At 45.2% G+C, this 27,677-nt stretch overlaps 2 protein-coding genes across 15 annotated transcripts in view; one reads left to right on the top strand and one right to left on the bottom strand.

Moving 5' to 3' along the window:
- DUSP16 (dual specificity phosphatase 16) overlaps positions 1–20,187 on the top strand; it is a 95,067-nt gene extending 74,880 nt beyond the window's left edge. For 12 of the 13 annotated variants that reach the window (XM_070494271.1, XM_044775146.2, XM_070494276.1 and 9 more), the window contains 3 exons: positions 8,133–8,292; positions 13,700–13,823; positions 15,715–20,181. In XM_070494271.1, coding sequence (XP_070350372.1) covers positions 8,133–8,292; positions 13,700–13,823; positions 15,715–16,891 — 1,461 coding nt within the window. In that variant the 3' untranslated portion in view covers positions 16,892–20,181. Of the gene's footprint in view, positions 1–8,132; positions 8,293–13,699; positions 13,824–15,714 lie in introns of all 13 variants that reach the window. The other variant, XM_044775142.2, reaches the window with a different exon arrangement.
- Positions 20,188–21,772: 1,585 nt separating this feature from the next.
- BORCS5 (BLOC-1 related complex subunit 5) overlaps positions 21,773–27,677 on the bottom strand; it is an 84,652-nt gene continuing 78,747 nt past the window's right edge. For both annotated transcript variants that reach the window (XM_044775147.2, XM_014834202.3), the window contains exon 4: positions 21,773–25,194. In XM_044775147.2, coding sequence (XP_044631082.2) covers positions 24,964–25,194 — 231 coding nt within the window. In that variant the 3' untranslated portion in view covers positions 21,773–24,963. The remainder of the gene's footprint in view (positions 25,195–27,677) is intronic.

Below are 27,677 nucleotides of genomic sequence, written 5' to 3'. Positions count from 1 at the left end.
AATAGTCTCACTACAAAAAAATGAAAAGAAACAGGTGAAATTAATTTCAAGGACATTTTATTTATCACAGTATATCTGAATATTATACTTTCAACATGCAATCAATATAAAAAATGATCACTATTTTTACTTTTTTTGGACTAAGTCTTTGAAATCTCATGTGTGTTGTGTAGTCGCTGCACGTCCCAGTGCGGACTAGCCGCATTTCAGGTGCTCAGTACCCCCTGTGGCTTGCGGCTGCCATGTTGGACAGTGCAGGTCAACATTCTCAGAGTGTCTCTTTTTTTTTCTTAAAGATTGACACCTCAGCTAACATCTGTTGCCAAGCTTCTTTTTTTTTTTTTCCTTCTTCTCCCCAAAGCCCCTACCGGTACATAGTTGTATATTCTAGTTGTGGGTTCTTCTAGTTGTGTCATGTGGGATGCCGCCTAGCATGACTTGATGAGCGGTGCCATGTCTGCGCCCAGGATCCGAACTGGCAAAACCCTGGGCCGCTGAACTGGAGCATGCGAACTTAACCACTCAGCCACGGGGCTGGCCCCTCAGCGGGTCCTAATTTTTAGATTTCAAAGATGTGGCTGTTCTGTGAAAGACCATGAGAAGTCATTGGTAGCAAAAAGAATACTTTTGTTTTCCTTTTCCCTTACAACTGTCCTTTTGTTTCGCACAGTCTGCTCTTGGATCCTCTAGTCTTTGTAGTAGAGTCGGAACAGGAGCACTTGTTATACCTGGTGCCCGTTCACATCTGAACTGAGTGGGATTTGAGCGAGAATCTCTAGTTACTTTGTGAAAGACAAAAGTTCTTGATCGTTTTTCTCCTGTATCACTGAAAGTGTCAAGTAGGGACTTCTGTCCCACACTTGAATACACATACTGTGTGACGGATCACCTGCTGCGAGTCGCGACCAACGCGGAGCTGTGTGTGTGGTGAGACCCGTCAGCTCTTTCGCTAAAGCAGGCCCGTCGCCCCCTCATCCCCATTTTAACCGTGTGCTGTCAGCCTTCTTTATGTAGCTTCTTATTTCAGTCTTTTTAACACGCAACTTGGTTTTCCGGTGCGACCTTATTGTTGTGCTGCCACTAGGACTGCTGCTACTTTGTCTCTTGTTCTTTTAGGAGAGTTAGGCAATGGCCTAGACACTGGATAGCCAAATACCGCTTTCAGGTTTTCCATATGACCTAGGAAGACAAAAGGTCATCACAGTTATCAGTAAAAATATTTATTCACTGTCCACTGTGTGTAGAACACCACACAGGGTGCAAGTTGGTTAGACGAGGCCTGTTCATTGAACAGTAATTCACAAGACAAGGTGACGGACTCAGAGTGTCACCCCCGATCCTGAGGCAGCTCTGGGTCACAGTTGAGAGGCAGCTTCGGAGCTGGGCAGTTTTTCGTACCAGGTCCCCACCTTACCAGCCGTATCACTTTAGCCAAGTTACTGAATCTCAGTTTCTTCCCCTACAAACTAATGATTCCTGCCTCCTAGTGTTCACGTAAGGTTCCGATGAAATGACGTATGCCAAGCACTGAGTACAGTCCCTGGTTAGTAGGGACCCTCGTTACTGTCCTAACGAGGTGGCATGTACCAGATGCTGGCGTGAGCAGTAGACACAGTGGGTGCGGTGGGCTGAGGAATGCTGGAGGGAGGAAGTAGGACTCAAGGGCGGCTGTGAAGGCAGGAGCAGTGGCAAGTGCGAAATTACTCACTGAATTGAAAAATTACAATTCTGTTACCTAGAATTGCAGGGCCCACAGTGATTTAATGAGATCTCTGTCCTCAGCCTAGCTGAACAAATAGAATAGTTTTATTGACACCATGTGTTAAGCTGTACTCCACGTATTACTCGACAGTCCACATCAACAGATGATAGAGCCTGTGTTTAGAAATTAGTCCAACCACAGGGGGAGGTTTATTTCATGGTTTCGGAGAGAGAAACTTGTAAAGGGAAAAAATAGTGGAAATCATAATCAATAATAAAATTAAGATTTTAAAAAATCACAAATATTACTTTTGAAAGTTTCTTAATTGTATATTGAAACTTGAATCCGTTTTCTAAGTTCTTAGGGGGCGATCTCTTCTGCTTTGCAGATGAACCCTTTTTATATCCAGTCTGCTCTGTTCAGTGTGATTTCCCTGCTTAAAGCCAATTAGGAGAAAGGACAACTTGAATTAGTGAAAAATACACATTACAGGTTTTTTTGGCGGGAGGGGGACAATAGCTTTATTGAAATATGATTTGTATATCATATGATGTACAAGCTATTTTGTAATTGAAGTATAATTCACATTACTTTCAAGTATACAACATAATGATTCAACATTTGTGTGTATTGTGAAATGATCACGACACGAAGTCTATAAGTCTAGTTAACATCTGTCAACACACAGAATTCTTTTTTCTTGTGATAAGAACTTTTAAGATGTAGTCTCTTAGCCACTTAAACAATACAGTATGATTAACTATAGTCACCATGCTGTATGTTTCGTCCCCGTGACTTAGTTCTTTTATAGCTGTAAGTTTGTACCTTTTGACCCCCTTCATCTCTTCCCCTCCCTCCACCCCCTTGCCTCTGGCAACCATCCATTTGTTCTCTGTATCTGTGAGTTTGGTTTTTGTTTGCTTTTTTAAAGATTCCATGTATAAATGAGATCATACGGTATTTGTCTTTTTCTGTCTTATTTCACTTAGCATAATGCTCTCAGTGTCCATCCATGTTGTTGCAAATGGCAGGATGTCCTTCTTTCTCATGGCTGAATAATACTCCATTGTATATGTACCACATCTTCTTTATCTGTCACCCATTGACGGACACTTAGGCTGCTTCCGCGTCCCGGCTGTTGTGAATAACACTGCAGTGCGCGTGGGGTGCAGATGTCTCTTCAAGTCAGGGTTTTCGTTTCCTTCAGATAAATACCCAGAAGTGAAATTGATGGATCATCTGGTAGTTCTAATTTTAGTTTTTCTGAGGCGAGGACCCATATACTTTTCATTATTCTGTTCCATACTGAGTTCATCCATAGTAACAGGCGGGAAGGGAGAGTATATAGGTGCCTGTGCCTGGTGGAGGGTAAGTGTGGTGGCAGAAGTTTATCAACATTTGCTTCGGTTTCAACTTTTCCAGTGTAATAGGAAACAAGATCATCCATCAGCTGAGCCTGAGCGGGGACATACAGAAAGTTTGAAGGAAAAGGGGCATGGTTGGAATGGCACCTGAGAGAGATGGAAAGTGAGTGGACTAGGGGAATAAGAAGATTGCCGAGGCGTGTGGATTGAGAGTGAGATCGGCACCGTGGCAGAGTGGTTTTCTCTGGCCGTGTGGGTGCAGAGGTAGGTGAGGCAGAGAACTCCATTTCACCAGGGTTGTAATCTCAGCAAGTGAGTGTGGAGAAGCGATAGTGGGACAGGGGAATTGAGGGTGAAAGCAAGGGAGTGATTATAATGATTGACCACAGAATTTAAGTTGGGCAAGGAAGGCAGACAGACATCATAAGGATGAAGGACAGAGAAAAGGAGGTAGGATAACAGATTGTGGGTGCTCGGGGGGCTGAAGGATTCCAGGAGTGGAGGCGTGAGAGAGAGGAACCTGGAAGGAGAGGAGGAGGAGTCCAAGAGTGGGTTGTATGAGGTGGTGACTAAGGAGGGGTGTGGTTGTTGGTAATGGCAGAGACCACACTAGGTCTCATGGGAGGGAGGGGTTAAGGTGAGTCGTTGAAAGAACTGAGAGGCCAAGGTGTTGGAAGGACATTTGAAGGCCAGAGAAGAAAGATTACTTTATCAGTAGAAAGCATGTATTAGCAGACTTAGCACAAAGTTGTTCTAAATATTGAACAGTAGAAGATGACTGCTCTCTGGAAGCTTACAGAGTATGATGTTTAATTATGGGACAGAGTAGTACTCAGCCTTGGTGTTTCACACAGCATACTCAAACAAAGCTGAATGAATTACGTAAGTGTCTTTATAATTTAGTAAGAGTCATTGACATCCTTCTATGAATAAAAGCAATAAAAGCAATCATTATTCTGTAAAACAGACCCATTGTTCATCATTGTAGCTCCATCCCAGTCAGAAACACTGACACGGTTGCCCTCTCCACCGCTTATACGTACATTGATAAAAATAACCAGGGGAGCAGGTTAATGGATAGTTGCAGGAAACGCCAGCAGAAACTTTGACTTCAGAGATTCACTGACGTCTCCACGCTGATGCCCCCAGCAGGTGACCCCTGCCCACGGCTGGCAGTAGGCTCCTCGCTCTAGCTGGCCTACTTTTTGCCATTTGAATGGTATGCTCACCAGGAGGCAGCTATATTTGTTCTCAAACCTGTTTAGGCCAGTGTACTTGTTACTATAATTGTGTACATTCATCAGACTATTACATACACCAATGAAATATGAATGAGGGAAGAGAATTGTTTTTCTGTGACCAAAGTTAAATGTTGTCGAAAGATTCAGGAAAAGACAAATTGCTTTATGCTTTTTTCTTTCTAAACTGGGGGTGGGGAAGGCAACTATAAAATACTCAGGAGACAGTCAGCATCTAGGATTCCGTACTGATGCCATTTCACAGGTCCCTGGTCTTTAAAGAAATGGAACTATAAGTGGTCAGTGCATTTGGTTGTGATTTTCTTAAGAACTCCAATCAGCTAATTATTTTAAAAAAGAAAAAGCCATGGTCCTGCATCTGAAATGAGCGAATTAATGTACATATATTTGTTTTGAGTTAAAAATAAAATGTTTCAAGTATATATGTATCATTTTTAATGATTTCCTTCTTCAACTGACTTTTTCCAGATGAGAAGAGGGTACTTATTTATGGTATTTAATTTAGTAGCTAAATTACATTTAAATTTTATATGATGACATTTTAGGATGTGCGTCTGCTTTTTTGTGTCTAAAATTGACCATGTTTTATTTATCAAGTCCCATCTTACTACAAAAAGAATTTCTGGTAGCAGCTGGATAATCAATTTACTAAGTAGATTTTTTTAAGTAAAATTTTTATAAATCAAGTTATATTTACTATTGAAATTATTCCATTTATTTCTCATTTCGTGTTTAAATTATTATCACTTAATTTCAACACATTGTCTTTTTTCCCCCTCCCCCTTTTGCCAGTTATCTAAAATAAAGCTACTGTTTAAATGCATCTTTGGTGCATTGTTTTCTAAGTGGTGAATACTTTTGAGATATGAGCAGCGTTGTAAGCTTGGATTATTGGTGTTGCTGAAAGCAGGTCAGAGCTGCGCCTTTTCCATGATTCCTTCCTGTCCGGCCATGGCTGTGCCGTTGCAGTTGCCCGCGTGCGGCTGTCAGTGTGTGGGCAGTGGACGTGCCTGTGGGCAACCAGTCCTCAGCCCAAGCAGACACCAGGGCAGACGTGGCAGTGAGACCAGCTCTGTACTGCCTCCGACTGCAGTTGAGGCTCCAGTAAGGGGAGAAAGGGGCAAAATAAGACTTGGATAAGCCCCCTAATAGCCGTCTAGCATCCTGAGTCTCCTGCTAGAGTCCTTGCCCAGAGTGGTGTTCCTTTACTTTCTAGTTTGTTATAGTTAAAAAGGGTAAACAAGGATGAAGTTGAAACTTGATATTCTAATACTTAATTTAGTTGAAAAAAAAAAAAGGTCTCTATGTAGGCTAGGTACTTCATTGCTTCACCTAATTGGCCTTAGAAAGGACTTCAGTCGAGTGTGCTGATTCAGAGGAGAGATGCTGGAGATGACTATGCTTGGATGTGGATTTTGACCTAAAAAATAAATTGTTAGATACTATTTTGTTAACATGTACCATGTGCTGTAATAGTATATTATCAATAGGCCTCTAGCAAAGGTGCCCAACAAATACGTTTTTACTGAATTAAGGTTAAGTGGTCATTTCTACAAAATGTATGTTATTAGGCTACTTGTTGGAAGTGTCCATCGTTATGGTCTTTCTATGGGGAAATGAAATTTGACAGTCACTATTGACTTGTGACATGTTTCGTCCTGAGTGAGAACTACCTCTCGTGTGGTAGGTAACACTGTTAGTCTCAGCCCATTTTCTCAGAAACTTCTATCTTCCTTTTTGAATTGGGTGGAAAGCAATGTCACTACTTCCTTTTACTTTTAATTTAATCAGTCTTTGTAGTAGTATTGGTGGAAAGGGGAAGGAACTATAAAGTGGTTCCTTTTTTTAAGGTCCATTGGTGAGAAAGGCCTTTGCTCCCGTTAACCCCCTGCTCTTCCTACGTGGGAGACGCGGGTCGATCAGACGGTAGTAGACAACCTCAGCACAGAAAAACAGATGTGACCTTTGCTACGTGTACAGAAGTCTGAAAGCTGTAGCAGTAAACACTGTTACCATCTTCACAGCCTGATGATTAACCTACAGGAGCACACGAGGCGTCCGAAGACTGGAGGGTCGCTCACTCAGAAGCTCGCCTGGGTCCAAAAGCCCCTTCTTGACGTTATCATGTCAGTTGAGAGAGGGCTGCATCCATGATCTGGATTTGTTGTCTACCTTTATGTAAAATAAAGTATGTTTATTGTGTCAAATGTGGTAAATGAAGGGATTAGGAAATTGGTGTTTCAGGAGGGTAAAATAGGAAGGAAATTACCCACTGTCCTTCAGGTGGTTGGAAAAGATTTGTAGAGGAGGTAGGTGTTCCAAGAAAAGGAAGAAGTGACCAGGGTTGCCTAGAAGAGAACCTGCTCAGGCTTAGACGCTCCCTCAGGGGCAGCAGTGGATGACTAAACGGAGTGGGGCCGGGCAGGCCTGCCTGGAGGGGTGGCCGGGGTGACAGGTGCACAAACATGTGCAGAGCGCAGCTGTGCACCTGGTGCTGACGGCAGACAAAGAAGCAAGAATCAGTCCAAGATCTCACTACTTCACCACCTAATGGGAGAGACAGGAATTCTCTGCTGATTATAACACGGTCTGCCGGGTGCCTCTCTGTAGGGGGGACAAAGTACTTTGGAAGGACAGAGGACGGCTGGTTAATTATGCGTTGGGGGAAGGAGCTCATAGTAAGATTAATTTAAACAAAGTTGGAAAAGTGGGAGAGAATCACCAGGAAGAGGACCAGCGCCTGCAAAGCGCAGGAACAGTGTGAACAGCAGCATGGAAGGGTGGGTGGTGGTGTACATGTGACGTTCAGGGAGTGGGAGCTTGTCCGTGACAGGAGCAGGCGATGAGACACAATGGATAAAGCACTTAGCCCGTGTGTTTCTAGGTAAGATTACTCTAGTTTTTGTTCAGATATGGTTTGGAGAGGAAAACACCACAAACTTCAAGAGTTCCGTGGTGGCTTTTTTGTCGTCATGATGAGAGCTGACCACCAAGCAGCAACTGGGAGCAGAGAGAAGAGAAATAGGACAGGCGACACCAAAGGGGGTGGGCAGCTCTTTGCATGGGGCTTGTGAGAAAAAAGAAATGAAATGATCCTGTTTTCTAGCTCAGGTGTCTGAGTGGATGTTATTACCATAAACCAGTTTTGGAAACAGGAATCTGGGGCAGTGAAAGGAGAAAGCTAACATGTTGAGTTTATGACATTTTGAGTTTGAAGGGCCTGAGGACCATCCAAATAGAGACATCCAGTAGGCAGTTGGAAAGAGGGGTTGGAAATGGAAGAGGAGATGTGCATGTATTTGTAAGAGTCATCAGCATGTAGAACTGATAACTGAAGCTGGGGAAGTAGATTCAGCCTTCAGAGAGGGTACTGAGAGAGAGAAGACTGCCCAGGACTGTGTCTTAGAGAGCAACCCGCGTGTTCAGTTTGGGAAGAAAATGTTCTTGTGTCTGCTTATATTCTAAAGTCATCGTAAAGAGTTGTGGTTTTATTTTGTGTTCTTCATTCCACTTCTCTAGTCATGAAGATACTAGAGAGTTGACTATACTAATGATGTGTGATCTTCACACATACCATTTTAAAACAGCCCTTTTTTGCCCTTAAAAGAAATTGCTGTGAACTTAAGTCTCTAAATGTTGCCGTGCCTGCTAGGCTTTTGGACTTGACTGATTGAATGAACTCGGATTATTTCAAGGAAACTAGTAATTTTTATCATTACGTTCCAACTTTATTCTTTCACAACGATCGTGTATTTTATGAGGAGAGTGTCGACTGTGAGTCACTTTCCTGGCTCGTTCCCTCCGTAGGAGCTGATGCAGCAGAATGGGATTGGCTATGTGCTGAATGCCAGCAACACCTGCCCCAAGCCCGACTTCATCCCCGAGTCGCACTTCCTGCGAGTGCCTGTGAATGACAGCTTCTGTGAGAAGATCCTGCCGTGGTTGGACAAATCCGTAGATTTCATCGGTAAGTCGCTCAAGTAATACCACGGTCCTTTGGGTTATGGTCTCATGTGTAGGTGCACCCCTTCCTGCCTCCCCTTTCCTTCTCTTTAGAGAAAAGGAGCCTATCCCAGAGATTTCAGAAGTCTGAAAACAGCACATGATGCTGCTTATCTCAGTTAGTTGCCAAGGCGACGTGTGTGTGTGTGCCGTGCCGTCCTAAGGGCCTGGCCATGTGACATTCTAGCTCACTGAACACTCTCAAGGTTAAGCCTGAGGGGGTCTGTGATTATGTTATCTGCAAGTGTTTGAAAATCAGTTAAACTTTTGGGGTTGAATTTTTTACCCACTTGTTCAAATTCTGTGAAAGACTTTGGGAACTTTGGTGGCATTCCTTAAATGGTTTTTGCCTTGCTGCTATGTTTTCCCCAGAGAAAAGTCAAAGCCTGTGAAAACAAATCGCATTACATTTCAAGTCTTTATGTCACAAGATTTCTAAGCCTCAGTCCATGTGCCAATAATTTCAAGTAGTTATTGGATCTAATAAAATTCCAACACTCACACACTCACACATACACACACACACACACACACACACACCCCACACACACACAGAGGCTCATTTCCTTGAGCCTCCCCAACTTTTAGCTTCAGATGCTGTTGTGACATTGTGGTGCCACAGGATCAGGTCTGCTGGTAGTGACTTGGTCACACGTTTGAAACATGGTTCCCGAGGAGAATCCTCTCTAGCCCCTGAGCAACATCCCAAGGTGTGGCTCCTGGGGCTCCATGGGAGGGGTTTTTGTTGTTTTTGTCCCCTAGTCACATAAGTGTGAACACACAAATCCATAATTAAAGACTCTGAATTGGTTACTGTAATTAAAAAAAAAGAATTAATTCCTTTTAAAAAGTGAAGTTATGTAAATTAAGCCTCTCCCTATATTCTTTCATCTGTGAGAGGAATTTTCTAGATGATATTTTTGGAACTTTGGGTTATTCTGAAAGTTCTTTTTTTCCCCAAGATTCCAGATTGCCAAGAGTTTTCATCTTTAGTTAAGATGCTTTCTGTGAAACATCTGAAGATAAATGGCTTAGATAATTCACATTAAAATAATCACACATGACCCTCCCCAAATTAATCCCCCCACCATTGCACTTCTAGGAAATATTCAGCATCTCATTCAGTTTTTGCCTCTTCAAAAGATAACAATTATGGTTAGTGTTCCCATTGTCTGTCACATCAGTACAGACATGTGGCTCTAATTTCAGCTGAAGGTGCGTTTTCAGAATCTATTTAGAAGAGAACATGATTCTGTTGAATCGTGACAATGTCTAAGCTTTAGGAGGGTTAGTAGAAAAGAGAGAATATGAATAACTTTGCCCCCCACTTAAGTTCTTCTTTCTTGGGAGATATTGGGGTCACCCTGCCACTTTTAATTCATACAAAAGGAATTTTACCATGTTCCAAGTTGGTTAAATACACACACACAAACACACTGTGATTTATTTGTAATATCTGAAAATATTTCACTTGCTTGGCCCTATTTACTAGGACCACCGTCTTTATCCCACACAAATAATTCCAGGCAAAATCCCCAGCCCACTTGTGGCATCCAGCCCATGCTCACTGTAGCTGCTAGTCTCCTCCGGGGCGTTTTAAGCCACAGTTGGTCACAGCAGAGTATGTCATGTGAAGACGGACCCTCATACCAGGACTTAATAACTTAGAGGCTTGTGGGGGTGTTTTTTGTTGTTACTTAAATTTAAATAAGTTGCTGGGTTTGTTGGAAGGACTCAGGTTGTCCTGGACGTTTATCTTTGTTTTTAGTCACTGTAGCCAGTGGTCAGCACGGTTTGCCTGTTTGTGCTACAGGACACTCCCGAGGTGCCCCCAGCCCCAGGTGGCCACCTATATGGGCTTTCCTCCCTCCTGCCGTCCCCCTGGCTCCTGCCCCGCCTCACCTACCCCTCACGCATGACTGTGCACACGTGTGGGCCATGCGGGGCGGTCATTAAGAGTGTATACTCTGGAGCCAAACTGTATTTAAGTCCCACCTTCCTTGGCTATTAGTTAAGTGATTTGGGGTAAGTTACTTAAAACGTCTCTGTGCCTCAGTTTCCTGATTTGGGAACTGAAGACAATCTGTCTACCTGGTAGGGATATTGTGAGGATTAAAATAGATAATATACGTAAAACACCTTGCCAAGTGCCTGACTCATCATTGGTTCTTAATAAATAGTAGCTGTTTGACAGATTATCTGAGAAGTTCCTTTTCTTTTTCTTAGAGCTGTACTGCCCCCTCAGTTACGACTGCCTTCCTTCCGGCCTTTGTAACTTCTCATCCACGCTGGCTCCCCTTACCTTTTCATTTGTTGCCCTCTCTCCCTTTTTTGAAACCTAGATTTTGTCCCTGAATTGCTGCAGTGGCAACCTGCTTGTCTGATGTCCAGTTTTTGCTGTCAGTGCCTCCTCGCTGTCCTCTATTCAGGACCCTGCAGAGGCTCCTTAATTGCCCACGCGACCTTAGCCCAACATCCCCAGACTCTCCAGCTCCTGCGTGCCCACCCCCGACCGCCTTCTCAGGGGTTCCTGGCCGCACAGGCACGAGCTCAAGCCCAGCAGGCTGCTCTGTGCACCTGGTCCTGTCCCAGCATAGGGCCCTCCTGCGCATGGTCCCCTTCTCCCCTCGCCAGGTCTCTGGGTGTTGCTGCCTTTGCTTTAAGACTCACTTTAGCTCTCACTTCTGCCAAGAAGTCTGTTCTGATGAACCCCACTCCAGTGTAAGCGCTTTTTAATCAGATTTTTAAAAACACATCATCAAAAGAGTTCTAATGGTAAAAACAGTGTAAGTATGAGGCAGCAAATTTGAAAAACAGAGAAAAAGAAACCTATAGCCCCAACATCCTAACACATCCGTTATCATCATTTTATTTCCTCCAACCTCTGTTAAATTTTTTTATAAAGCTTGCTTTTTTAAATAGGTATCGGTCAGCCAGCCAGTATTGACTGGGTACTCACCGTGCACCCAGTGTGAAACCCTTTGGGGGGCTGTTACACGCAGGACCCTTCCAAGTCCTCATAGTCAAGTTTTGAGATAATTACTAAAGATAGAGAATATTGTCAACATTTTAAAAAAATTAAACCCAGCCTCCTTCCAATAAGAATTTGAAGCAGTTTACAGTAAGAGATGGGGATCAGAAGATAGACACATTCACACACATACACATTAAAATGGGATAAAAGGGCAAGAACCAAGTAATATGGGGCTAGGAAAGATACGGTAAAATCTGTGAATGACAGTTACCTAGTGAAATTGCATGAAAACCATAGCTTTGAGCTTCTTAGCAGCCAACGCAAAAGGGGAAATACTCAAGAGTAGTAGAGGCTAAATACTACAGAGTTGAGAGAAGGAAGAGAACTGTGTAGGCCCAGGAAGGAAGGAGGGCACTGTGTACACGGGTTTACGTAACATCATAGTGTACGGCACGTACCTCTTTGTTTCAGTGTTGCTGTGTATTCGTTTGTTATTGTTTTACTGTGTTACATTTCCCTATCTAAAAGGAAGCTGCTTGATTGTTCCTATACTGTCTGAAAGCTCTAGGTGTTTTGTACATAATGACTAATAAATCACATACATTCGAAATTTGTGCCACTTACAGCAGAGGTGGTGAGATTAGAGTAGCTTTGTATTATTCAGCAGCTGGAGCAGATTCCCTGGGTATCCGTTAATTACAAGAATTTTGACGTAAGGTGTGGTCCTATCAACTGAAACAAGAATGGAAACGGAAGACGTTAGCTCCCTGGCAGCAGCTCATGGTGAGCACACATCACTGTTTAGAACTGAGGCAGGCGGCACTGGCTACAATGTGAGTTGCTTCCAGGCTGGTGAGAGAGCTTCATCCACTCTCACCAGAAAGCTTTGGAAGCTCCTCAGCAGTGAGATGGCAGCCCTGTCTGATTGCATTTCCTTGGTTCTTGGTTCTGACAAAGCGTTCATGAGTCCTTCCACCATTTTGGAGAATTAACACACTGCCATCAGACAGTAACTCCTGGATGTAAAGGAAGGGATCAGATTCCTTGGTCTTCATGAAAGTGACCCACTAAACCTGACTCTTGGTAGATGCGTGGTTTTCTCCATAAATTCAGCAAATACAGTTGAGCCAGTTTATGACATACAGAAAAGTCTCCTAAGAAAAATAGGGAAACTATAGGAAGATAGGTTCTTTGAGCCAGCTTTTTTTTTTCCTTTTTGCTGAGGAAGATTAGCCCTGAGCTAACAACTGTGCAAGTCTTTCTCCACTTTATATGTGGGTTGCTGCCACAGCATGGCTGACGAGTGGTGTAGGTCTGCGCCTGGGATCTGAATCTGCGAACCTGGGCCACTGAAGCAGAGTGCACTGAACTTAACCACTATGCCATGGGGCTGGCCCCGAGCCAGTATTTTTTAAAATTTTATTTATTTATTTTTTATTATTTTTTTGAGGAAGATTAGCCCTGAGCTAACATCTGCCACCAATCCTCCTCTGTTTCCTGAGGAAGACTGGCCCTGAGCTAAGATCTGTGCCCATCTTCCTCTACTTTATATGTGGGACACCTGTCACAGCATGGCCTGACAAGTGGTGTATAGGTCTGCACCCAGGATCTGAACCGGCGAACCCCAGGCTGCTGAAGCGGAACGTGCGAACTTAATCATTGCGCCACCAGGCGGCCCCTGAGCCAGCATTTTAAAGGAGCTTGACCTGGCATCTGGCATCTTTGTGTGTCGTGATGTGGTATCATTGTGATTGTCTCTCCCTCTCCCCACCTCCCTGCTTTCTAAATAGTAATGGATGTCACATATGTTTGAAATGGAAAAATATTTTTGGAAATTTAGTATCTCTTGTATGTATCAAATCATGTTGTACACCTAAAAGTAATACAATGTTATGTGTCAATTATAGCTCAAAACTGGGGAAAATCTAGTATCTCCTACATAACTAAAAAAAGTTGAAGTGTGATGGGTAAACGAAATATTGGCTAAATCTTAGGATTTGGGATGTTACTTTCGTTATACTTTTCTGTGTTTCTGAAATTTTCTACACTAAACAAGTAGAATCATGTAATCACAATGTAAGATTTATACTCAGGGAAGGTAACTAAAATAGTAAATAATGTAAAAAATACATGAAAAGTACTGACTAAGAGTCAGGCGATCTGAGTCAGGGACAGACAGCTTATTAACATTTTGACCCTCGTTGTCCTGTATGTAAACAGTGGGGGAATTATCTTCCACTACCTCCTCTCCGCAAAAGAATATTGAAAGGAAAAAGATGTAAATACATGAGATTTACTTTGAGGTGGCAGGTGAAAGGCATTGTGTAAGTAAATGGAAACAAGATCTCACTGCTGAACAGTCCTTACTAGTAACCCTTCTTGGATTTGACTCGTGCAGAGAAAGCAAAGGCCTCCAATGGGTGTGTCCTCGTGCACTGCTTAGCTGGCATCTCCCGCTCCGCCACCATCGCCATCGCCTACATCATGAAGAGGATGGACATGTCCTTAGATGAAGCTTACAGGTGAGGACGCGAACATGCTTCTGTGGTTGGCTTTTCATTTCACCTGAAACCTGAAGCGCTATGACGGTGACAAACCAAATTAAAGCAGATGGTGATGATTTTTGTTATACTCTTGTAACTGTGGGTTTTTAAATGGTCTTTCAAAGAGCGGAGAAGGCATTTTTATAATTTAGCATTAATTCTACCCTAACATGTGTCAAATTCATCCTCAGCTCCTTATTAAGTTTAAGGAACAACAAATCCAAACAGAGATCTCTATCCTGTTACGTGAGTTTGTATGTTTCCCTAATTGAGGAAGTACCATTTCTTCTAATTTACATGAGAAAAAAACTCCTGGAGGATGCTCCTTATAGGGTTTCTACTTTGCCTCAAACTGGTGTCTCTTTCACTGGGAGGAAAGAAGCTAATAGAGGCAAGTCTAAAACCAAATAATCGTCAAACTCCATTCATCGAGTAAAATTTCCTGCGTTCTGCAGTTGCCACGTGTGGTTTTGACGGGGTTGCCCTCCCTCTCAAGATGGGAGGCAGATGACCAGAGCACCAAGGACTGGGGTTCTGTTTAGTGACTGGTGGATGTGAGTCCTCTGCGCGTCTTGTTGGATAGAGGTGGTTAGTTTTCGTGTGCTAAAGGATCGCTAAATGGAGGCTCATGCAGCAGGCCTGTTGTAACTACTGCACTTTTTCTCAAATTGGAAAATGTGGAAAAAGGACGAGCTGCCTGAACAGCCTCTCATTTGAGGAAGGAGACTGAGGAGATGAGTCCTCCGTTTGTCTGCACCAGTTCTCTTGTCCTCTCTAAAGCCCTCTTGCACCATGTAGAAGCCAGAGGAGAAGGCACCTTCCTGTCGTGTTATGCCGTCCTCTTATAGGGCAGGGTCCTTCCTACTTTACACTTGTGATGGCTGAGCCCGTTATTTCTGTTTTTGTTAATTTGCTTTAGGTTACTCGATTGCCAAAGAGTTTATTTTTGATTTTTCTCTTTCTGTATTCAAATAGAAACTTCCAGTGTTGTTTCACTCCTGCATCTTCTGAGAAGTATCCACGAGGGTCGGAGGCCACTAAAGAATTTACTGCCTCTAACAGTTTTTATTTCTGCAGTGAAACATAAAAGCCATTTGTAACAAGTTTTGATCGCTTGATGAATCTGCTTTAACATGGTGGTTACAAAAATGGACCCAGACATTAGACCTGGTTTTGAATCTCAGCACCATCACTTAGTAGCCGTGTGATTTGGGGCAAGTCACTTGAGGACTTTGGGTACCTAGATGACGGAGATAATTCTGCCCACCTGCTGTAGAGCAGTTTTGAGGAGTGAATGAGCTACTGCTGTTTTTGACACGTTGGCGTAGTGCTGAGCACATGGAGACCATGCTGTGGCTGTTCTGTCACAAAGAGAAGGAGCTTGGAAATGTATGCTTTGATGCTCTGACCCTCGATACCCTGTTTTCTGGTCGTTAATGAAGAATGTGAAATGTTTTGAGGAAGTGACTGTGGGACTTTGAGAGTTATGGTATTGGAAAGTTGAAGCTGGAGAGTGGCTGTGAGGCTGTGCTTCTGATGGTGGCACCGTGGGAAGGTGGGGGCGGTCCCTGTTGGTGAGGAAAGAATCATGTCTTATCAATTGCTTTGGAAGCCTTGGGTCCTTGAAAATAAGGGGGCTAAAACAAGAGCTTTTGTGGACCTGGCCCCTCTTCCTAGGTACATGTTATAAAGCTCCCCCAGGGAAGAGGCCCCTGTATTCTCCCCCTTGAGCTGTCTCCCTGAGTAAACCAGTCAGCTTCCAGAGGTACTGCGGAGGGGCTGATAATTCCTCGTCTCAGTTATTCACTTAATGTTCAGGTAAAGTATGGTTGTAAAACTCGAACTGTTTTGTTTTTTCCTCTCTTCATAGATTTGTGAAAGAAAAAAGACCTACTATATCTCCAAACTTCAATTTTCTGGGCCAACTCCTGGACTATGAGAAGAAAATTAAGAACCAGACTGGAGCATCAGGGCCAAAGAGTAAACTCAAGCTGCTGCACCTGGAGAAGCCGAATGACCCTGCCCCTGCAGCCTCAGAGGGTGGACCGAAAAGCGACCTGTCCCTCAGTCCACCCTGTGCCAACTCTGCTACCTCAGAGGCAGCAGGGCAACGGCCTGTGCATCCTGCCAGTGTGCCCAGCGTGCCGCCGTCACTGCTAGAGGACAGCCCGCTGGTACAGGCGCTCAACGGGCTCCACCTGGCCTCAGACAAGCTGGAAGACAGCAATAAGCTCAAGCGTTCCTTCTCTCTGGATATCAAATCCGTGTCGTACTCAGCCAGTATGGCAGCATCCTTGCATGGTTTCTCCTCATCAGAAGATGCTCTGGAATACTACAAACCTTCCACCACGCTGGATGGGACCAACAAGCTATGCCAGTTCTCTCCGGTCGAGGAAGTGTCGGAGCAGACTCCGGAAACCAGCCCAGATAAGGAGGAAGCCAACGTCCCGAAGAAACCTCAGACCGCCAGGCCTTCAGACAGCCAGAGCAAGCGCTCACATTCAGTAAGAACCAGCAACAGTGGTGCCACCCAGAGGTCCCTCTTGTCTCCGCTGCATCGAAGCGGGAGTGTGGAGGACAACTACCATACTAACTTCCTCTTCGGCCTTTCCACCAGCCAGCAGCACCTCGCGAAGTCCGCCGCCGGGCTGGGCCTCAAGGGCTGGCACTCGGACATCCTGGCTCCCCAGACCTCCACCCCGTCCCTGGCCAACAGTTGGTATTTTGCCACGGAGTCCTCTCACTTCTACTCCGCCTCCGCCATCTATGGGGGCAGCGCCAGTTACTCCGCCTACAGCTGCAGCCAGCTGCCCACCTGCAGCGACCAGGTCTATTCCGTGCGCAGGCGACAGAAGCCAAGCGACCGAGCTGACTCACGGCGGAGCTGGCACGAAGAGAGCCCCTTTGAAAAGCAGTTTAAACGCAGAAGCTGCCAGATGGAGTTTGGAGAGAGCCTCATGTCGGAGAACAGGTCACGGGAAGAGCTGGGGAAGGTGGGCAGCCAGTCCAGCTTCTCAGGCAGCGTGGAGATCATCGAGGTCTCCTGAGAGGACGGCCTCTGTGACTTCCATGGACAGCTTTTTTCTTGTTCACAAAAAATATTCCCTGTAAATCTGAAATATATATATGTACATACATATATATTTTTGGAAAATGGAGCTATGGTGTAAAAGCAAAAGATGGATCAACAGTTTTTCTCTTAACATCCGCATTTGAGAGATCCGCTCATATTTCTCTCAACAAAGTGGAAGGGCACGTGGCAGGTTCTCCCCTAGTATCTAGAATGAAACGATTTTATGCAGTGAATTGCACATCCTCTTGTTCTTAGTGAATCGAGTTTTATTTGGTGTTGGAGACAGAATCCCCTACCAGTTTCATGTTGTGCTACAAAGAAATCTCAAATGCTAGCCCTCGTCCAGTCCCTTCCATCGTGCACCTTAGCGCTGAGACTGAGCCAGCTTGAGGGTCAGGTGGGTAGACCCTTTTAGGGACAGAACCTAATGGTAAATCCAAGAGAAATGATCAATTCCAAAGCTAACGAATTCCCGCTCACCTGACGGCCGAGTGACGCGAGCATCATTCTGCTGGACGGACCGTGCGGGGCCTTGCCAAGGTCGCGTTTAGAGCAAACCAGTACCTCAGAGTGAAAGTCGGGGCGTTCCCACCGCACGTCTGGTAGCCCATGTTCTAGGCATTGTGACCAGTAGGGAGCTAGTCCCGCTTGTCAGACCAATTTAAACTGTCCATGCACAGATGTCCAGCTGGGCCCGGATGGAGGGAGTCCACTTTTTCTTTCTTCTTCTCAGCTTTATGAAGAAAGAGAAGGGAAGCCATCTGGGATTCAGTTTAACAGCTAGGGATCTGGCAGTGCAATGATTTAAGCTAAGGTTGGGAGGCTAAACAAGTCTTACTTCCCTCTTTATAAATCAGAGAATTGTTCAAAATGGGATTGTTAATCCTTTAAATAGAGATTAACTTGGTTTCAAGCCAGATGTGAGTTTTTGGTAGCAGAACAGCAGCACCTCCAGGTTCCCAGCCACAGTAGGTGTTTTCCATTTCTGTTTCCCTGCACAGATACATTTTGTAAAAATGTGACAATAAGGTAGAATTTTATAGGAAACTACCAGAGGGAGAAAAACGAAGGAAAGATTGAAGAAAGTAAAATTGCTGAGGAGCAGCAGGGAGCTGTTGTTTTCTGGATGTTTCCTTTCCCCTCAGCACGCGAGGAGGGTGGCGTGTCTGTGATTCCCTTAGAGTTGCAGACTCGCTGGTGGGGCTGGGGGCCCGAGTGAGCAGGGACTGGGCAGAATCAAACGGCGTGGGAGGCGAGGAGAGAGCGGCTGGACTGTGTTTCGCTGTGAGCAGAGTGGGAAGCCACAGCTGAGCTATTCTCAGAAATCGTCCCCAGCACTTTCTTAGTAGAAAGGACATAGCAAAATGGAGTGGGCCCACGGCCGCTCAGCCCTTGACCTACAATCACTGTACAGAACCAGTCCTGGCAGCTGAAAGAGGAGGTGATTAGAACCAGTACACAAGTGACAGGACAGATCTGCTTTTAAACTTTCTGGCTTGAGTTCTCTCAACAGTGTGGTCCTCTTCTGAAACCTTCACTCACGTCAGCAGCTTTGGGGGTGGGGGGGTTATCATTGTTCTTTACTGTAAGTGTAGCTAGTTGCTGACTCATATCTCAGGTTTTTCTATGTTTGAGAAATGGACAGTCCTTTGACTAGGATGTGACTTAATGTTTCCTATGGTGACTGCTAAAACCAGCACAGAATGACGTGATTCAAAACTGACTTGATCATGACAATGATGACCTTCACTGAACTGGTTATGCACAAGTGACATGCTGTGAGGGGGGGCAGAAAAAGGGTAACTGAGTGCATCGTTACCTTACTGAAAAAACTGTTAAATGATCTGAGTTGGTTTTTCTGTCTACATTTAAATTTTGGATGTAATCAGACATTCTCACGGTTTCACACAGCAATTTTTGATGTGTTATGTGTACACACACCAAATGGCTAACAGCTCTCTGTTTGCAGAGTCTGGTCACAACTGTCAGACACGTTTCAGAAGTGAAAGCAATAGCTCCAATGTTAGTATGTTTCGGGAGGGTTGGGGACGTGGTTTTCACGAGATCTTTGGGCAGGAATTTGCCTCCCATCATTTGGGATTTCTCTCGGCCACGCTCCCCTTCCTTCCTGTGACTGTGATGTAGTCATACACTACAGCCTTTAGTCCTTGATTGCTAACGTCCAACAATCAGTTCTCAGAATGAAGACCAACCTGCGGAAGGGGTGGCCTCAGAGCGGCCTGGAGCTGACGGGCGTCGCAGGTCACGTGGGGCAGCTCGCTTCGGTGCGTAATCGTAGGGGAGGCCCTGCAGTCTGCTAGGAGGATACAGAATGGTGATTTTAAAGAGCAAACTAGACTTCTATGTGAGAAATGCTGGAAAATGGTTTAGGACATTTGTAAAGTTAGGTGGAAAGACTGTACAAATGTTTAATATGAATATAGTGTTCCTTGGGAATAAGGCAAGCTGTTGAATGGTTAAATTGTGCATTTCTCATTTTGATGTGTCATGTATGTTAATATGATGAAATAAAATCAAAACTGGTACCTGTTTATACATAAATATGAGAAAGGACCTCTCTTTGCAGCTATAAACTTCTTGGGAACAGCAGCATCCGAGTTGTGAAAGGAGGCCGTAGTGGGACCTGTTCTGCTCCTCTCACAGCAAAGAGTTTAGCTCAAAATAAAGTGTAGGGCCGCCCCGGTGGCGTAGTGCTTAAGTTCACATGCTCTGCTTTGGGGGCCCAGAGTTCACAGGTTTGGATCCCAGGCATGGACCTACACACCGCTCATGAAGCCATGCTGTGGTGGTGTCCCACACAGAAAATAGAGGAAGACTGGCACAGATGTTAGGGCCAATCTTCCTCACAAAAAATAAAGAAGTGTTGAGGTCATCAGATTGTGCTCCGTTATTCACATGAAACGTGGGATCATTAGCTAACAATTCAGTGCCAGCCTTCATTCTTTCCTGTGTCTACCAGATGCACACTACGCTGTAGAAACTTAAGGCACTTGGTGAATATTTGGTGACTGAATCCAGAATAAGTCCAGAGTAAGAAGAAAAAAGACCAGATACATATTCGTGGTACATTTTAATATAATATGTAAATGGTTTTATAATTCTTGTAGGGAAAACAAGGGAAAGTTATTAAAGATCTGTTCCCCATCCTTGCCATGTACATCTTCATGACTTCTCTGCTTATAAGTAACATTGGACATGACGATTTGTGAGACTAGAACTTGTCTGTTTGTTAATAAAGAATTATGCGTTAAAGGAATAAAGGATTTACCTCCAGGGCAAGCCGATGGAATAACGGCGATAAAAAGAATCACAGGTGATATCATGTAAGTTGGTTGGGAAAGGCTTCTGAGTTGCAGTCAGTCCAAGCAGGACTGGACTGGGTGAGCGAAGACGAGGAGAGCTGTGTTGGCCAGCGCCTTGCAAAAATCTGGAGGTGGGCGTGGGAGAACGAAGGGAGCATAGAGTAAGCGGGAGGGGCAGGAGCGGCAGGGAGCGGCTTCGGAGAAGGGGCGGGTCTTGGGAAGGGCTGCGGGTCAAGCCAGTTACTACTTAAGCGCAGACAGGCCAGCTGAGCACATGGTGCTGGAGGACTAGTTTGGGTCGCACGACTACAATCAGACCAGGCTTAGAGTAAGGGCAGGGAGGGAAGGTGTGGATGTGAAAGGGGAGAGGCACATCCTGGGACTGACTGACAGAACCTTTTACCCTCAAAACTTCCCTGTTTTATTTTAAATACTCCTGTGTGGTTTTGTCTTTCTGACACTAAACAAAAATGTGTAGGAAACCCAATTTGCCTAGGTGCTTTCCTCTGAATGTTACTCTGCTGCATCTATAGAAGTAGAAGAGGAAGTAAGTTATTTCTGGCATTCTGTGGAGCCTATTCATTCTTGTACAGCATAATTATACTCAGTTATAGCTTTAAAGTGTTGCAAAATCAACGGAAAAGTACAGCCCCCTCTCGGAGGATGTTTACAAATCAATCAGTGTTGCAGTTTATGTGCAGAGACATCAAGTTGGGTTTATGTAGAAACAAGTTTCTTGCCTTTGGTTCCAGCTAAAACACAAGAGTCAGTTGGAAATGCTCTCCCACGGGACATGCAGAAGGCAGCCCCGTAGGAGCAGGGTCACAGGCAAACGGTCACTTGGATGGGTTAGTTCAGCTGTGGCCTGGGTCCCCTCTAGTTGGGGAATTATGACAGTTTCCGAGACTGAATTAAAAGTGTTTGGTTCACAAAAGCTCCCGGCATAAATGATGCCTCACCATGTGATAACAGGTAGCAGTGGCAGTATTCCTTGATTGGTGAAGAAAATGGAGGCATCAGTAACTTCCATCAGGTCTTACACTGACACTGATGACTCTGAGCAAATCCCTGAGAGTAACGGACACACACGCCAGTGGACCACGTGAGATCCCATTACACTAGTGAGCAGCTAGATTTAGTTGCCAAAAAAGTGCTGTTTTTGGTCTGAAGGATGAGAATGGTCAAGTTACCTGGTCAGCCTTCCCCTCGGTAGTGATGATATTGGAATGGAAGGTATGTGCCTTGTGTGGGGGCAAGAAATGCAGCACTGTTATCAGTTAGTAACAACGATGACATCTCTGCAGCGCTATGTGGAGGAGGACTCCACCAGAGGAATGGAAGTCAGGGTTGGGGAAAGAAAAGCAAAATTACTTCTCTTGATTAAGAACAATTTTGCACCTAGAAAGTCCACCAGAAGAAAAATTTTCAGTTCACTCTCCCCTTCAATCTTTAGTATATTTTCAGTAATTTCCTACTGAGTACTCTATATCTGGGTTTAGCTGAGGTGTAAAGAAATTGGGAAGACAAACACTGGATCTCTAGATTTTTAATACATTTGCTTGTAGCTCTCATTTCTGAAGATCACTGGTTTTGCTTTGGGACTTGCTGGGGGAAATGCTGAAACTAAGTAAATTCTACAAATCAACACAACCGGTGGCCTGTGTCAGTCCCCCAGGGCCGTAAGTTTAGGTAACCTTGGAAACGGCAGGTACAATTGTAATACCTAGAATGTACCTTTTTCACACAATGGAGGAAAAAGCAAAGAAATACCTAGCGAATACTTTACCAAAATATCCCTCGTTTCTTGAGTGCACGCCTATATGTCAGGGTATGGAGTCCGCAAATCTCATGTCATCAAATATTTACTCTGGCAGAGAACATAAAATAAGTTACTGAGAATGATACAACTTTTGAGGGAAAGACATGAAATCTGTAAAATTATAAAGGTGCTCATGAACTCTACAATCTCACTTGCTCTTAACCCCACAATTCATTTATTGTAAATTTGTATGTACATAACACAAGGGGCAAAGGCGAGCTTCTACCAGCCTTCCACTTGAACTGGTGAAACAAGACTGCAGTAGAGGCCTCCTTGGTGGTGGTCAAAAACATGGATGAATAGACTGATAAGCAAAACAGGTTGTTGAAAGAAGGGAGCCACGGACACCTGTCTAATGTAAAATTGACAAAAGGAAGGACAGAAGCTCTCCCTTGAGAACTCAGAAGAACCTAAGGCCATTGTTCAGAGACAACAGGTAAAGATGCTCCTCCTCATTGCTAGAGTGAAGGATCAATTGCAGACTTGGAATCTTAGAGCTGGAAGGGGCTTGAGAGCCCATCCAGACCAGCTCGTGCCGTAGGGAGGTGGAAACTGAGGCTCAGGGAAATTTAAATGACTCACCAAAGATCAAGGCTGGAAACTTCTAGCCAGGGCTCTTTGACTACTCCAGGCTGTGTCCCCATCCCTGAAACATCCTATAACATCTAGATAGGTCACTGGGCATTAACCAACAGATCTAGCATGACTATCTCTTGAAATAGCAAATCACTCAGATTCCCAGAATCCACTGGAAAAAGTAAAATACTGAGGAGAGAAAGGACTGGTAATACCATCTTACCAGCTGGGGTTCAATCAGAGAAGAACCACTAGGAATGATGTAGAATAAGGGGGTGGTTAAACAGACTGACCTTAAGCAATTAGTTACACAAGCTAGTAAGAGTCCTGGCTCAGCTGTTTCTCCGTCACCTGAAGTCACCGGGCAGGTGGTTGGGAAAGAAGCTGGATATGCAGTGGGGGAGAGCCAGGACAACTGAAGCCTGCAAGCAACAAGCTGCACCCGGCATCTGTCTCTCACCGGCACCTATGCTGGCCTCTCCTCTTCTCTCAGCCTTCGTCCTCCTTGCTGCAGATGACCTGAAGGAGAAGCTAGGAGCATACCTGGCCCAGGACTTGGAAAATCTGGAGAATTCTATGGGAGCCGGCAGAGCTGTGGGCCCAGCTGCTGCCCACACCGAAGGTGCAGCACATCCCTGAAAATGTGCATGCGATGCAACAGGGCCTGACCTACGGCGACTTTCAGCCAATAAGCACGGCTATGGCTTTACTTCCACTAACAAATCTCATGTAAATTTCTCTTGTGGCCAACCCTACCCAGAAATGAACAGGGAAAGGAATTCTGGGGAACACAGTTCAGCTTAGCCAAGTAGACAACACTGCAAAACCACACACCATAAATATTAACTAGAATTCGTTAAAAACGTATAGAAGTTGCCTATTGTTCTTCTCTGCTACCCAGTAATAAGTAGCCTATCTACTTAGGACCCCAAACTAAGTTAATACCATGTTTTGTCTAACTTCTTTATGAGAAGAAAACGAGTTGGCTGGAGAGCTGGCTAGCCGAGGTCTTCCTGCCACGCTAGGAATGTTTCTGCCATGTTCACACCATTAACTGCTGAAACGGGGAGACAGCTCTGGCTTCACAGGCTCAGGCTGCATCTCACTTTATTTGTCCTGTGCTTTTATTTGTCAATTGCATTAAGTGCGCGGAGGTTAATGGCACCTGATTCCTGAGTTGTTTTTATAGCTGTGTAGACAACCAGCCCTTTGTTCTTAGAAAGCAACAAGCAAGTCCCTGTGTTCAGAGCTGGGTTCCTGGGTTCCAGGAACTCAAAAAGAGACAAAGATGGCGATGGCTTAAAAATGCCACTTCCTGCCAGTCTAGGCAAAGGGAACATGAGTATTCCTTCTATTTTTTTTCCCAACTTTTCTCCAGTTTGAAATTAAAAAAAAAGGAAAATAGTAGTCAGGGTAGATGGGACCTAGTCTTGCCATATCAGATATTAAAATGTATTGTGAAATCATAATATTAAAACAGTATGGAAAAAATGAAACACAGCATGAAACAGTATGGAGAGAAAAATGAATGGATTAGAATTTAGACCAGAACTAGGTCCGCAATTATATGGACATTTAATACACGATAGTGCTGATGTAATGAAAAGAAACCTAAACTTTGTCTGCATCAAGGAAAGCAGTTATCGGTGGGAGATGAACCCGATGAGGACACGTGTAGAAAGGGCGTCTTCAGTTCCGATGTCGACATACGAGGGACACCATGACCTGGCACACGACAAAAATACCAGTGTTTCTCCAGGGCAGGAAGAGGGTGCCCAGATAAAGACCTGATATGATGTCAATCGTCAGGGTAGGAAGAGTAACAACACTCAGACCTGGATTAAGTTAGTTCTTTATGTTTACAGTAAACCCGTAACTCAGACAGCCTATTGAGTAAAATTTCATAAAGGCATCGAGGACACAGAGCTGCTTAAAATATTTCTCCCCTTCTCTCCATATTTTCACTCCATAAGCAAGACTAGATAATATATACTTTCAATTTAAAAAAAAAACTAAACAAAATAAAAATAATTCCCGATGCAGAGTTCTGTAACGACATCTTAGTAATTCGAACGCTCCAACTTCGGTGATCACTGAGAACCAGTGTGGTTCGCTCTGCACAGGGAGGACACCGAGGAAAGGGGGAGGACAAAGTCAGATTTTCAGGCCAGCTGGACCGCTTCACCTCTGCTTCAGGGACAAGCAAAACCTCCAACCAGCTTCGAGCGCTGGTCACATCACATGACTTTGGTTCCCAATGTCCTCAGGGTATTGGCGGTGCCGGGCTCTGTCCCAGAACCCCTGCCCGGCAGGAGGGGAGCAGCAGCTCTACAGCTGGGGCTCTCGGTCCGGCTTCATGCTGAAGGGCTCCAGCCTCTCGCCCTCCGGCAGCAGGCTGTTGAGCCGCTCCATCAGGGGCACCGTCTGGTCAATGCCCATCTGTATGCGGCGGAGGATGGCGGACATTTCATTGACTTTCTGGATCTGCTCTGCATATTTGGCATATCTTTTCTGGCGCTCTTGCATGAAGCTAAAGAGAGTTTCCACAGACAGATCCATCTGTCAGAGGGGAAAAGAAGTGAAATTCATTAGGTCTAGCTGAAATAAGTCCTCCCAAGAGGATCAGGTGATCACATGATCAGCGTGAGGTACAGAGGGCACAGGTCAAGTGAAGGTGCCCAGCTTCACAGGAAGCACTGCAGGGTAAAACACACCCACACAAACCCTTCCCAAACACAGCTGTATCAGCCGCTGCCCCAGCACCAGCTTCAGAGGGAGACGAAGAGACGACTGTCTCCGGCTCTATGTTTTGGGAGTGTGAGCCATTTACACCTTGTTGAGACCCCGGGATTTCTCTCTCTGCAGGAAAGAATCCTGGGTTTGGAAATCACACACCAGGGTCTGAATCCGGCTCTGCCACTTGAGTTGATACTATTTATCCTTTCTGTCTCAGGGACTTCTGCAAAAAACAGGGAACTAACTCCAGGGCTGCAGGGCTGCTGTGAGGGTGAAATGAGATATCATCACAGGCAAACCCACCAAGCGGTGCCTCGGCGCGGCACAGCGGGGCTTTCCCATGTCTTCTTTGTTCCTCCCGCTCCCTGAATGGCTGGGATAGGCAGGCCTCGGGGGAGGAGTGCAGGTCCCACCAGGACCAAAATGCCAACCAAGGCTCAGGTCCACACCATGTGAGGCAAACTGAGGCTGCTTCATGCACTCTCTCCCCCAGGTTAACAAGCTTTAGCTCTGAGCTCCCCATTTTTGTGACCTCTGTTCCTCTCTTGGTGAAGTTCTTTGGAACCCATCATTGGATAAAAATAGGAGGAGGGAGGGAACCTCCAGCGTGTCAGATGCTTGTACCCCCCCCCCCCCGCATGGATCCCACATCCACTCCCTCCCGCCCACTCCCTTCCCTAACCAGGGAAGAAACAAACTGCCAAGACTCACATCTCTCTCCCCAAGTTCAAATGCTACTCCAGCCCTTCCTTCTTGTTGATTCCAGGAGCGTGCCCTTCCCAAGCCCAGCACCAGGCTGGCCCTCAGTGCGTACTACCACAGCGCCTCTTAAAACGGTGTGATAGAAACAAAAACAAACCAAACTAACATACAAGAGACCCAAGCAAGCCCCAGGAAAAAAGAACCAGTTCTCTTTTATGTTGTGTGTCAGGCGAGAGAGGGATGCTGAGAGGGCAGGTGTCAGAAGAGCTCCGTGCTTGTTTTTTCTGTTGGTTCTTCCCTCACTTGGTTTGAAATGCTCAGGGGACAAAAAGACAGCTAGTGGGAGGAGGGCACAGGGGACAAAAAAATCCATCTGAACGGGAGACTCTAAATAATGTGAAAACAATTTATACCTTCTGAGGATTCTCTGCAACCCTGTTCACCATTCAGCACTCTGGAGGGAGCGAGCCAGTGAACTATTGTGTTCATGACAGTCCACCACCAGGCCTTTTCCGGACGACAGTTCAATCCAGCACCTAGAATACTCCACGTTCCGAGAGCCAACGGGAGGTGCGGGAGCCAGCCGGAGTCCTCACAAGAACCAGCGCGGCTCATGGAACAGCCCGCTCCAGAACTCAGAACCTTCTCAGGCTTTCACATTCCACTTGGCGGGGGCATTCCCATGCCCCCACCCCAACTCCACCAGACTAGACAGACACCTGAGGAGTTTCTCTGAAACGGCCTCCAAGGCTCTAACTTATCATGTCTGAAGCCCTTGGCAATCAACCCATTGCCCCTGATTTACACCTGATCAGACAGTTTTCCCAACCATCGTAGCAAGGTATTTGTTCAAATGGCATACACGTCCCTCCACGTTTCCACATCCAGCTGGGGCCATGTTTAATGTATCCAAAGCTTCTGTCCAAAGCCATGCCATGTTTAATGCTCAGGTGAGCACAAACGATTCACGCAAGCTCTTCCTATGTAGGTTACAGTATGTCTTAGAGTAGTAGTAGTGCTTGTAGCATGTCTCTAGTAGTAGGCTTATAGTATGTCTTTCAGGAGCCAATTCTATGACAGCCCATGGGAGGAAAAAAACACAGAAAAGGCAATGTGAGGTTGAGTGACCTCCGCGGTCGCACCAGTGACAGGACCAAGACCAGAACCCAGATCTGCACAGTCCACCATCTTCCTCGGACACGTATTTCCTAAGCAAGAGAGTGTACCATTAGAGGTACAGGAGATTTTAGTTGGTACATGGCACGGTATTAAAGAACATCAAATCACATGACGGAAAACTTACTGCCTTTTAAATCTTTTCCCATTCTTTCTGATTGCTGCAGAAAAAATCTCAGTTTGGTGTAAGACTTTAATACCTGGAAAAGTGTAATAAAACTGTCAACATGCCTATTTCTCATACCCTTCCCGTTGCTCTCTTGTGGCGACACTGTTCCTGATCCCTGATCCCTAAGCCCGATCTCCGCATGCACCCTGAGCCCAGGTGCAGACTCAGCCCAGCGCATCCATGTGACTCCAGGCAGGCAGTCAGTATCTAATGCAATCTGAATCTTACCATTCTGACATCTAGAACACGTCCTCATTCA

The sequence above is a fragment of the Equus asinus genome, chromosome 22, assembly GCF_041296235.1.
Source record: "Equus asinus isolate D_3611 breed Donkey chromosome 22, EquAss-T2T_v2, whole genome shotgun sequence".
NCBI lineage: Eukaryota > Metazoa > Chordata > Mammalia > Perissodactyla > Equidae > Equus > Equus asinus.
The sequence above is the reverse complement of the archived record's forward strand: the minus strand, read 5'-3'. Positions and strand labels throughout refer to the sequence as shown.